We start from the raw sequence: 13,071 nt of genomic DNA, 5'->3' as shown, positions 1-13,071 counted from the left end.
GAATCGGACGGTGACAGCTATGCTGGGGAAGTTCGCCGTAAGTGGAGAGCTGGAAAGCAGAAGAGGACATCGTATGACAGGCAGGTCATTGGAAGAACGTTCCGGAGAGGTGAGAAAGTTTTGTCGTACAAGCGTGTCCGCAAAAAGGGAAAACCTCCTAAGTTGCTGGGTAGGACCTTGCACCACTGTCTCACTGCTCAACGACCTGGTGTTCGAGATCCAACCTACGCCCAGATCCAAGATGAAGGTGGTGCACTTGGACCAATTGCTGCCCTACATCACGAAGGAGACTTCTGTTCGGGACGAACAGTTCTAAGAGGGGAGCAGTGTAACGAAGTTGACCTGGGCGGAGAAGAAAGGCCTAGATTATTCTAGAGGTTGAACGACCAAAGTCAGTAACAGGCCGCCACTGCATAAACAAAAGGGGCGGTATCTACTTGTGGCAGAAAAGAAAGGCCTAGATTGTTCTAGGGGTTAAGCGACTAAAGCCGGTAACAGGCCACCACTGTGTAGACAAAAGGGCCAGTCTATACCTGAACTAGAAAGGAAAGGGCTAGATTGTTCAAGGAGTTAGTGACCTGTGTAAAAGCCAGCTAAGAGAAAGGCCTCAGTTGGGGTGGTGGCATATGTGTTTCCCAGCCAGTGATTGACAGGTGAGAGTGAGACAGACGGAGTTGGAGAGAGACAGAGAATGGGAGGAGGCGGCTCACAGCTGAGGTGGTGGCGGTATGTGTTTTCCAACCAATGAACGTCAGGAGGGCGTGGAAACTTATGCTCAGAGAGTTGGAGGAGGGCAGTCCCAGTTGGAGGGAGGCACGCAGTTAAAAGGAGGCCGACACAGCTGGAGAAGTGAGTTTTTAATCGAGTTTTTAAGAAGAGTTTTGAATCAAGTGTTAATCGAGTTTTTAATCAAGTTTTAAGGAGTTCTTAACGAGTTGTTAATCAGTTAGTTTTGGAGTTAGTTTTGGAGAGACACTTTGGAAGTGACAGTTTCTGAGAGAATCAGTGTTGCGGAGTGCTTCAGTGGTAGCTAGTTGGGCAATTAGTCAGTTGATGAGTAGAGCTGTTTTAGTGCAGCTGAGACTAGTGCAATTCGGTGCAGTGCGGACCAGTGGTCAGTCGGGGAACAGTTTTGTGGCGTTACGAAGTGAGTAAGTAACAGTAAACTGTTGTGACTGTTGTAAATGGTGACTGTAATGAATAGCGTTAGTTGCTAGTAAATGTTAATGTTAGTTAATGTTAATGTGTGAATAAATCAGGTTATTTTTTTTTTTTTTTTTTTTTTTTTTTGTGATTTAAGGCGCGTCAACATCTAAGGTTATTGGCGCCCGGAGCTTTTTTCAGTGCACTGCCGGCCTCCGGGCAGTGTTCTCTCGTTACAAACAACACTGTCCATCACCGGACAGTGAGCTGTAAGAAGCTCCTAGGAAGAAAAAATCTAAGGGTCAGCAGCTGGATTCGAACCCGGGACCTCCGCGTGGGAGTCCAGTATGCTAACCTCATAGCTAATCCCTTCCCTAAATCAGGTTATTACTTACAACTTTAGCGAGTTTTATTATTTAAACAAACCCACATAATATTTAATATCTAGTGGCAGGCATGAGTTGTGTAAGTAAAGTTTTTTTTTGGGGGGAAAAACTTTACAATATCAAAACAAATTTTTTACTCATTTTTACTAAAATCTGACATTGGCACTTCTTGCACCAAGCCACAGAAATAAATATTATAGTAACATATAACTGAGTTGTAATTGGAGTGACCACTCCGTATTCCTCCGTGAACCTTACAACTCGGAACTTTTTTTTTCACTTAACATTCATTAGGGTTAGAGAAATATCTTTCGAATCTTTTTTTTTCTGTAGGGCGAGACGAATGGAAAAGATGGGAATACATCTGAGAGTTCAGTTGAATCGTTCAGTGGATTTGGAAGTCAGAGTGTGCAGTCATCACAGGATGACAAGCAGACTGAAGGTATCATATGTTAGTGTCTTATGAACTTAAATACTATTTTGTGTTGCAGGATACATTTTTAGTTAAAAGTAAAGATAACGAACGCCGATTTGAATCTCATACTTCTAAGTATACACCTGCTCGAACGTAATGGCACTGCTGCAGTATGCTGCAGTAGTGTTCTTGAAGGCAGTCAGCGGACCATAAACACATGAAGCTGCTGGGGTCTATAGTCTTCTAGTTAGTACGTGGGTGCAAAGTTAGTTTTGTTCACGTGCATAATAGCAATACTTACTTTTTAATTATTATCAAGCATTGCCACATGTTATTTTCTAATTATCAGCCTCCAGTAATCCAGTCGGCTCACACCTCAGTCGGCTTTGTCGGGATCTTATAATATTTTGTGCACGGGCTATTTTTTTTCTGGTTTCACGTGGCTTTATGTCTTTGTCAGAGTCCATGGATTACACTTTCTGAGCTTCTTCTGATCCAATTCTTTCCGTTATGCTGGGATTTATTATAGACTGGACGGATTATAGATGTTCTCTAGTTTTCTGTTCATTGCATGCGGGTCATCACGGTCGTCAGCTAGAATCAAACAGTTCAAAAGAAAACAAGCGAAGCAGGACTTTTATCAGTATTGTCTGACTGGTATCTGTGAAATGAAGATAAGAAGGTACAGACAACTCTGGCATCAACAGCTTAACATCTTCAAACCCCTTTACAGCTTCATAAGCATGGTTTTGACAAGATATATCAACTTTTTATCACTTGCATCTGATGTTTTCATGCACTAAATTTTTTCTAAAAAGCTTTTGTGTTTATGTACGAAACCTTTAAATTTGTTTGCTTATATTCTGTATAAATTATACATTTTATGTTAGGGTCAACTGGGAATGGTTTTGTGAGGAATTCATTGCTGCGCCGCGGGTCAGTTCAAGGACACAAGCCGGCACCTCCTGTGAGAAGGACCTCCTCTATCTCGGTATCCGGCGGCACGGTCACCTACAGCCGAATACAGGCGCTAGGTCAGTCGTCACAGGGCAGTTTAGATTCGCAGAGCAGCGAGACGCTGCCGCCCCCGCCGCCTTTCCTGCTAGACTCGCAGACCTCCTCCAGCATTGCTAACAAGGCGGCCAGGTTCAATCACACTTCCGGCGCCGTCACTAGCTCTTCGGAGTCCAGAGCAACCATCTCGGAATACCAGCGCACCGCCGCTATGGGTATCGCTGCCGAAATACAGAGAAAGACCGCTGCGCAGGTAATCTTTTTTTTTTTTTATTCGATACGGCGGATTTTAGACTGCCTTCGAATAGAAATAAGACCATCGAGTCATTATCCAATTATTAATTTATTATTATTTTTTTTTTCTTTACATTGAATGAGATTTTTCAAACTTCCATGAGTTAGTTCGTCTTCAGACAAAAGTTATATTACAAGATATATTATTATAACCTCGCTTAAGACGCTGAGTGGGTGTGCTAAACTTCGTGCTGGTAACATCTACGAGTTTTAGATGAGCTCTGCTTTAAAATCTTTATATATTTTAACCGTTATTTTCTTTACCTTATTTTTTTAATTTTTTTTATACAAGTGAGGAATTTAATTTAGTTTTTACACTGAAGTGGTCCGAATGGACCAGGAAGGAGGAGGCGGCGGCCTGACCCCAAGCCGGAAGCTTCCAAAGAAAATTTAGCCGCGCATAAGTATTTTTATTATTATTATTATTCATTTGCTTAAGACCGTGGTCTACACAAAGAGGTTTGTACGTTATTATTATTATTATTATTATTATTGTTCTTTGAATCTCTGTCTGATTTAAGTTATAATAATAATAACACAAAAAAAAATAATTTTAGTACAAAATAAAGTACTTAATAACATATAATTAATGCCATAAGAAAGAAATTATAATTAGCCTAGAATTTTCAAATGGGAAAAGATTCTTAACGGAAATAGATATTCTAGGTTCAAAATATGATAACTAAAGCAATTTTTTCTTTTCTTTTATATATTAATAAATGTGTGTGAGTGAATATTAATAGATATGCTCCTTGTTAATAATAATAATAAAGTGCCTTTATTCAAATTTTTACAGAATTACATATTTGTTTATTTAATTAGTAAAAGACAAATACTCATGGTCCAAGAACCGTCTGAGGGTTGTCTCTACTTATCTTTACCCTTTACATGATCAAAGATTATAATTAAATAAAAACAACAAAACAAAGAAAAACAGAAACAACAAAAGAAGGAAAAAAACAAAAAATAAAAGATAAAAAAAAAAATAAGGCACAATAATCTCACTTCAAACAGAAGCAAAAATTAAAATCAGAAAACAAAATATTCTTATCTACAGTAAACGAAATTATATAATAAATCATAATTAAAATTAAGGCCACTTAATATTTAACTCATTTACGGAATAAGGATATAGACACATTTCGGTGATACTATTACACTTAACAATAGTTAAAACAATTTAATAATTGAATTCCTTCACCAGTTCGTATCATATACCCATGCCGCTTTACAATAATTCACCAAGCTTTTCCAACATTTGCCATTTAAATAGTCCAAAAACTCCAGCTCATTTAAACAATATTTCTTAAAATATATGGACCTAAACTCTCTGAATATTGGGCATACCGCTATAAAATGAAATACACATTCTTCTGTTTTCTAAATTATACAGCGAACACAGCTTGATTTCCATGTTGAATACGTATTTATTGAGATATAGCGATTCACCCCTAACTTTAATTATCCACCCAATGGAGCGAGTACCCAAGTTACTACAATATACTAAATTGGGTTGGGAGTCCAACGTTTTATAAAGAATATGATGCCGACTGTTTAGGGCTAAAAGCTTGTATTTATTAAGTAGGCCATTTTTAATATTTTCCATTATTGAATTGATACATTAAAGTTGAGGGAGATTTTATAGGTATCACAGAGTTTTACCCAATCCTTGTACAGAAACAATTTTCTTGCAGTAATCTCATTCATCAAAATATTTGGGTATCGATGCGCCGGTAGGTAGTGTAACATATCTTTTTAAATATTTTATATGCAATTTTACTGTATATAGGAATGTGGGTAGTAAATTTGTTTCTAGATATAACACAAAGTCAGGCGTATTATGCGGTAGGTTAAACGTTTTTTTGACAAAGAACTTAAGAAGAATCTACACTTGATTATACCATGTACAACCCCATATCTGGGCTCCATAGCAAATGATAGCTCTACTGACAGCATTAAATATCTGTAACTTGGAAGAGAAGGGTATGTTTCTATTTAATATTAAATTATTAAAGGAATTTAGAGGGAAGGGATTAGCTATGAGGTTAGCATACTGGACTCCCACGCGGAGGTCCCGGGTTCGAATCCAGCTGCTGACCCTTAGATTCTCTCTTCCTAGGAGCTTCTTACAGCTCACTGTCCGGTGGCCGGCAGTGCACTGAAAAAAACTCCGGGCGCCAATATCCTTAGATGTTGACGCGCCTTAAATCGTAAAAAAAAAAAATTAAAGGAATTCAGGGCATATTTGGCTACTACAGTTCTCTCCCTGAAATGCTTATCCAAGGATAGCCCTGAGGAGAGGGTGACTCCCAAATACTTATACCAGTTCACAACTTCAATCTTTTCATTATTATACCACCATTTGTCTTACTATTTGCCAAGTTTGCCACCATTTCTGAAAACAATGATTTTTGACTTATTTAAATTAATTTTCAAGTTAAAAATAAATACCTTTATATTTTAGGTAATTTTATTATTTATAAAAAATACGAAAGTTTCAAGACATTTACATTGTAAACCATGGTCATGACCAAGCCAGAATTATCGAGTGCACTTATTCAAAAATAACACACGCAACACAGACGTTGCAGGACAGTTCCACCGCAATGGCTGACGACTTGTTTTAATAAAAATGACAACTTTTTCATGCAGCTCAAGGACAACTGGCCCAAAACTCTCCTCACTAGCTGGAGTCCCATCTCCTTCTTCTTTTCCAGTTTTTCCAACAGGGAATTGATGGCGCTACTGGCGCCAACTGACAATTTGTAAGCAGGGGGGCCGAACGCAATGATCTGCTGCAGCCAAGTCAATCCCGAAATATAAATTGCATGCAGGAAACAAGAAGACGGTTCCTCGACCTTGGTTGGATAACGACTGTACTAAAGCTTGTTTAGATAATATTGAGGCCTTTAACAATTAAAAAAATCAATATTCCCTGACCACTTTTATCCGCAGTAGAAAGGCTACTGCCAAGTGTCGGTGGCTGTATAAAATCAAAAAGAGAGCAAGGTGGAGGCAATTTTATGGCGAACTTTTAACTCTAGCACCCCCACTTAAAACAATCTAGGAAAGAATGAAGGTTCTAGAATCCAGATATAAGAGAGGAACAGCTATTTCAGCGAGCTGGCAGGGCGACCGACCTTCTTACACTCACTAACTTTCGATTATGCTCCTCAGAAGCTTAGAATACAACTACTCTCGAAACCTGTACACAGATTGGAGGAGCATTTTGACATTATCGAATTTAACCATGCCATCAAAACGAATAAAAACAATCTCCAGTAGTATTCCGCATTCACTATCCAGTGATAAATAAATTGACAAATAAGAGTAAAGTAATTTCTTTAGACATATGTAACAAAATTTGGACTAATAGCACTAATATTAAAGACTGGAACGCTCACCTCATTATACTTATCCTAAAACCAGGAAAAGATCCAAATGACCCGTTCTCTTACAGCCCTTTAGCACTGACTTCCACTCTTGGAAAGACATTCGAGCGCCTCCTTAAAACAAGAATGATGGATTGAATCGGAAAGACTTCTACCAAATTATTAGAGTGGATTCAGGAGAGGCCGCAACACCATCTTCTTGCAATAAGCGTTAATCTGTCTAATGCCTACAGTAGTGTGAATATCAACATTCTAATAAATAAAATGCAAAAGACATGCATCCCATGAAGGGGCAGAAGTGCACACTCAACAATTCGCTGATGACTTGATGATGAGGCGAAAACTTTGGCAACAAAAGGTTCAGTAATGGAACTATTCTCCAATTAATGCGATCAACATATAAACGCTGAAAAGACCAAGGCAATTACTTATGTTTACGAGACACAGGAAGTACGTTGTACCTAGAAAATTCAAGGCAGGAAAACTCAGAATTGATCTGGTAAATTGTGTGAAATGACTTGGGATGTACTTGGATTGCAAACCTTTTTGGAGAACCTAATCTAGTGAGCAAGTGTGAAGCAATCTAGTGAGCAAGTGTGAAACAATTTAGTGAGCTAGTATGAAGCAATCTAGTGAGCAAGTGTGAAGCAATCTAGTGAGCAAGTGTGAAGCAGATCTCGGTGTTATAAGTGCATCACTTATCTGAATTATGGAGCTGTTATTAAGACCTCTCTAATGTTGTTCAGATAACTAGTGTTGTGCTAATTAGACTACGGGACATTTTTATAAGTCTCCCACACCCACCTAACAAAAGTGGACAGGATCCAATATAAAGCTTTAAGAAGCTGTTTGGGCACTATGAAGTCCTCTCCTACCAATTGCTTTATTGGTAGAAGGGAAAGAATTTCCACTATGGCTGAGGCGCAAAACATTGGTAAGATGTCTCGCTAATCGACTCCTCGTCGCCTCCTATCCAATTACCAAACAAATCTCGATTCTTACCTCTGACATAACAGTACTGGGGACTAAAGAACACTAATTGAAACTTTCTGTGACATAGCAAATTACTTTCACCCACTGGAAAGACTTGACAAACTTCCTTATAACCTACACCATTACAAATTGGCCATCATTCTGAACAAATTCTGCTGCATGAACTTTTATCAATTCAATCGAAACATATCATACGAGATGAATGCTGCTCTATTATTGGAAAAAAGTTGACAAACTATTCCCGGATTCCAGGCGGATTTTCACAGACGGCTCTAAAAATACAATGGGTGTAGGGTGCGCTATTAATGACCAAATAAACAATAAATCTTTTCAGTTTCGCCTTAAAGAAATTGCTTCCATGTACAGTGCGGAACTTACAGCGGTTAAATATGCGACATCCTGCGCTGCTATTGTTTAAGTTATGTAAACCCAGCGAGTCGCTGCTTTCGCGGTCTCTCGTTCGCAGCGCTGCTGCGCTCCTTGAAATGCTCTCGAACACACGCACACTCCAATCTGCACACACACACACACACTCCAATCTACACACACACACACACACACACACACTATAGGGAAGGGAATAATAATGAGGAACAGTTAATTGGTTAACGGAATAAAACTTTATTAAGCAAATAAAAGGCAAACTGAAAACAACATAAATGAACTCTTCTATCAAATAATAATCAAATATATACAATGCGCTTACTAGCTACTTTGATAAGTCTTAAAACACACACAGAGTTAACACCGCTACACCAGGCCGTGTGAGTAAGGGACTATTACACCGACACACAAGCTCACCTAGATTTTATGTTAGCTTCTCGGCTTGCGTCTGTCAGTCGGTCTGCGCTAGGCTGTGGCTGCCCACTCTCTGCCTAGTCCCTTACACACCGGCCACCCCCACTACCTCTCCTCACACGGAACCTCTGTCTTATTCTTTTTCAACTTTAACCCCACGTTACGAATACTTCGCTATCTGTTATTTACCCCTTTACAGTTATATACTTACCGACAACAATCGGTGGTAAGAAAACTGCGTCATCCTACTAAGAGTTACTCGGCTATCATAATAGAGGTCCAAGGCCTTCACAGTAAAATCATGATCATTTGGATTAAGGGTCATGCCGATATTGGAGGAAATGAAGCTGCTAATGCCTTGTCCAAAGACGCTATTACTTCTGGGACAGTTAACTCAGAGCCATTATTTGGCGGCAGACATTAAAAATCTAGTCTTACGAAACCACTATTCACTATAACAAAAAGAAGTCAACAGAACTAAACTCTATAAAGCGCATTTTTACTCGGTAATACTGCCTTCTATTCCAGTCAAACCCTGGTATGCCACGTTAAATGCAAATTGATCGTTCTATACAGCTATAGTCCGTTTGATAATAATAATAATAACTTTATTAAAAATATAAATTACATGATTGAATTTAAAGTAAATTAAAGCAATACTCTAGGTCGATGGACCATCAAAGGTGTTGACCTTGATTAAAAACATATAACATAAATTACATACTATTATAAAGCGTAAATGATTAAATTTAAAATTAAATGCAAACTATTACAAAACCTGAATAACTAGACAACATATAAATACATATAAAATTATTAAACATACAAAATTATACTGATTTACTTTTAGAAGAAGAAGAAGAAAAGTCTTTATTAGGAAAATAGTATACAATATTCTTATTATAAAAAATAAAAGAAAAAAGCCTAATCTTTATTCTTTCCATCTTTCGAAATTTAAAAATTCATTGAAATTTAAATATATCTCCACGAAAAGAACAGTATAACAATGTGTACAAAATAAAGGTAGACACTTGGTCCGAGACCGTCAGTGTGGAGTCTGAGCAAGATTCTAATTAATATTAATAAATAAAAATAATAATATAAAAAGTATACATTTCTAGATTATTTCTTTCAGTACATTTGAATTTATAACGATTGAAAAATTAAAACGAGGGTCGTTTGAAAAGTCCGTGCAAAGTCAGAGAGATAGCACCACTGGCGCGTATCGAGGTTATGTTTACTTAGTAGCATCTCTTGGAAGAACACACACCAAGTTTCAGCCAGATCGGTCTATTTCTTTGTGTTTGGCATTCGTTTGAATCGAGGAAGTCGAGTGATTTTCAAAAAATGGACGAAAAAGAATTTCGTGTGTTGATTAAACACTACTTTATGAAAGGCAAAACGCCTGAGGAGACTAAAGAGAAGCTTGATAAACATTATGGTGACTCTGCACCTTCGATTAGAACAGTTTATAAGTGGTTTCAAAATTTTCGGAGTGGCCATATGGGCACAAGTGACGCTGAACGTTCTGGACGCCCTGTTGAGGTTACTACTCCAGAAATCATTGATAAATGATATGGTGATGGATGACAGAAGAGTGAAGGTGCGTGAGATTGCTAGTGCTGTGGGCATCTCGAATGAACGGGTACATAATATTTTGCATCAACATTTGGACATGACAAAGCTATCCGCAAGATGGGTGCCGCGATTGCTCACGCTTGACCAAAAACGAAATCGTGTGAAGTGTTGCAAGGACGGTTTGCAGCTGTTCCAGAAGAATCCGCAGGACTTTAAGCGTCGTTTCGTCACTGTGGATGAAACATGGATACATCACTACACTCCTGAGACCAAAGAACAATCTAAACAATGGGTTACCAAGGGGGAATCTGCGCCAAAAAAGGCGAAGACCGTTCCTTCGGCCGGAAAGATTATGGCGACTGTCTTTTGGGATTCGCAAGGAATAATCCTCATCGACTATCTGGAAAAGGGTAAAACTATTACAGGTGCATATTATTCATCGTTATTGGACCGTTTGAAAACCGAGCTGCAAGAAAAACGCCCACGATTGGCCCACAAAAAAGTCCTTTTCCATCACGACAACGCACCAGCTCACACCTCAGCAGTTGTGGTCGCAAAATTAATGGAAATAGGGTTCCAACTCGTTTCACATCCCCCCTATTCTCCAGACTTGCGCTCCCTCGGACTACTATTTGTTCCCGAATATGAAGAAATGGCTGGCGGGAAAAAGATTTTATTCAAACGAGGAGGTGATTGCAGAAACGAATGGCTATTTTTCAGACTTGGATAAATCCTATTATTCGGAAGGGATCAACAAACTAGAGCAGCGTTGGACGAAGTGTATAAGCCTAAAAGGAGACTATGTTGAAAAATAAAAAAGGTTTACCCCAAAAAATTAAGTAGTTTTTATTTTTGCACGGACTTTTCAAACGACCCTCGTAAAAGCTTTGGAACAAGGTTTGATCAATTATTACCAGGCAGCGCATAAGCTTTATAGCGCCACTTCCACCCATTTACATACAGCATCATTCCAAGTTAACTATAATGCCATTTCAGACATAAATAGTGTAAAGTTTTTCCCAAAAAACTTTACTTACACAACTAATGCCTGCCACTAGTTATTAAATATGTGGGTTTGATTACATAATAAAACTCGCTAAAGTTGTAAGTAATAACCTGATTTATTAACACGTTAACATTACTCACATTAACATTTACAAGCAACTAACGCTATTCATTACAGTCACCATTTACAACAGTCACAACAGTTTACTGTTACTTACTCACTTCGTAACGCCACAAAACTGTTCCCCGACTGACCACTGGTCCGCACTTCACCGAATTGCACTAGTCTCAGCTACACTAACACAGCTCTACTCATCAACTGACTAATTGCCCAACTAGCTACCACTGAAGCACTCCGCAACACTGACTCTCCAAGACTAACTCATAAACTTGACTAATAACTATAAACTCTAATAACTCCTTAAAACTTGCTTAAAAACTTAATTGAAAACTGACTTCTCCAGCTGTGTCGGCCTCCTTTTAACTGCGTGCCTCCCTCCAACTGGGACTGCCCTCCTCCAACTCTCTGAGCATAAGTTTCCACGCCCTCCTGACGTTCATTGGCTGGAGAAAACATACTGCCACCACCTCAGCTGTGAGCCGCCTCCTCCCATTCTCCGTCTCTCTCCAACTCCGTCCGTCTCACTCTCACCTGTCAATCACTGGCTGGGAAACACATATGCCACCACCCCAACTGAGGCCTTTCTCTTAGCTGGCTTTTACACAGCGGTGGACCGCTACGGCTACGGTCACTAAACTTGAACAATCTAGCCCTTTCCTTTCTAGTTCAGGTAGAGACGGCCCTTTTGTCTACACTGTGGTGGCCTGTTACCCCTAGTACAATCTAGGCCTTTCTTTTCTCCTCAGGTAGTGACTGGCCCTTTTGTTTACACAGTGGTGGCCTGTTACCGACTTTGGCCGCTCAACCCCTAGAACAATCTAGGCCTTTCTTCTCGCCCAGGTCAACTTCGTTACACTGCCCCCCTCTTAGAACTGTTCGACCCGAACAGAAGTCTCCTTCGTGACGTAGGGCAGTAATCGGTCTATGTGTACTACCTTCATTTTGGATCTGGGCGTGCGTTGAATTCGGTACACCAGGTCGTTGAGTCGTGAGACGATGGTGTAAGGTCCTTCCCAGTTGTTCTGCAATTTAGGGGATCTTCCCTTCTTGCGGACTGGGTTATACAGCCAAACTTTCTCGCCTTCCTGGAACGTTCTTCCGGTGACTCGCATGTCATACCGTGTCTTCATCCGGTCACTTTCCAGTTTTATCCTGTCGCGCATCTTTCCATGTATATCTCTCAACTTATGGCGAAGTTCCACAGCGTAACTATCCATGTCCGATTCTTCCGTCTCCGGGCCGCCAAATAAAAGGTCACTGGGTTGCCGCAGCTCCCTACCGAACACAACGCTCGCAGGTGTTCGGCCAGTGGTCTCGTGAACGGCCGATCGGTACGCCATCATTATGAGGGGTATATGTTTGTCCCAATCATCCTGATGTTCATTCACCAACATCCTCAGATGGCCTCCTAAGGTCTTGATAAATCGCTCCACCATGCCGTCGGACTGGGGGTGCAGCGGTGTTGTCCTCGTCTTCCTGACACCGAGGATCTCGCAGACCGTCTTGAACAGATTGGACTCGAAATTCCTTCCCTGATCGGAGTGCAACTCCAGTGGTATTCCGAAACGGCTGAACATGTTGTTTACTAAGGCTTCAGCTACCGTGGACGCGTCCTGATTTGGTAAAGCGTAAGCCTCTGTCCACTTGCTGAAGTAGTCCGCTGCGACCAGAATATAGCGATTTCCTCTCTTGGATTCAGGAAAAGGTCCCGCTATATCGATGGCTATCCTTTCGAACGGTGCTCCCACATTGTACTGTCTCATTGCACCGCGGGTTCTTCGGCTGGGCCCTTTACTCGCTACGCACTTAGTGCAACGTCGACACCAGTCTACAACATCCTCGTGGTACCCTACCCAGTAGAACCGCTGCCTCAGCTTGTCCAATGTCTTCCTTACTCCAAAGTGGTTCCCGGTCGAACCTCCGTGCACTTCT

At 40.1% G+C, this 13,071-nt stretch overlaps 1 protein-coding gene across 23 annotated transcripts in view; it reads left to right on the top strand.

Annotated features, from left to right (window-relative positions):
• The window catches only part of mim (missing-in-metastasis), a 159,191-nt gene that overhangs the window by 34,797 nt on the left and 111,323 nt on the right, over positions 1-13,071 (top strand). For 17 of the 23 annotated variants that reach the window (XR_012461662.1, XM_074139541.1, XM_074139542.1 and 14 more), the window contains 2 exons: positions 1,863-1,980; positions 2,835-3,211. Coding sequence is in view for 22 of the 23 variants with exons in the window: in XM_074139541.1 (XP_073995642.1) it covers positions 1,863-1,980; positions 2,835-3,211 (495 nt within the window). In the remaining variant the exon portion in view is untranslated. The remainder of the gene's footprint in view (positions 1-1,862; positions 1,981-2,834; positions 3,212-13,071) is intronic. The other 6 variants (XM_074139530.1, XM_074139537.1, XM_074139529.1 and 3 more) reach the window with 1 other exon arrangement.

This window comes from Rhodnius prolixus, unplaced genomic scaffold, assembly GCF_049639745.1.
Source record: "Rhodnius prolixus isolate KJV_2025 unplaced genomic scaffold, Rpr scaffold_35, whole genome shotgun sequence".
NCBI classification, from domain to species: Eukaryota; Metazoa; Arthropoda; class Insecta; order Hemiptera; family Reduviidae; genus Rhodnius; species Rhodnius prolixus.
This window is presented reverse-complemented; position numbering and strand designations above follow the sequence as displayed.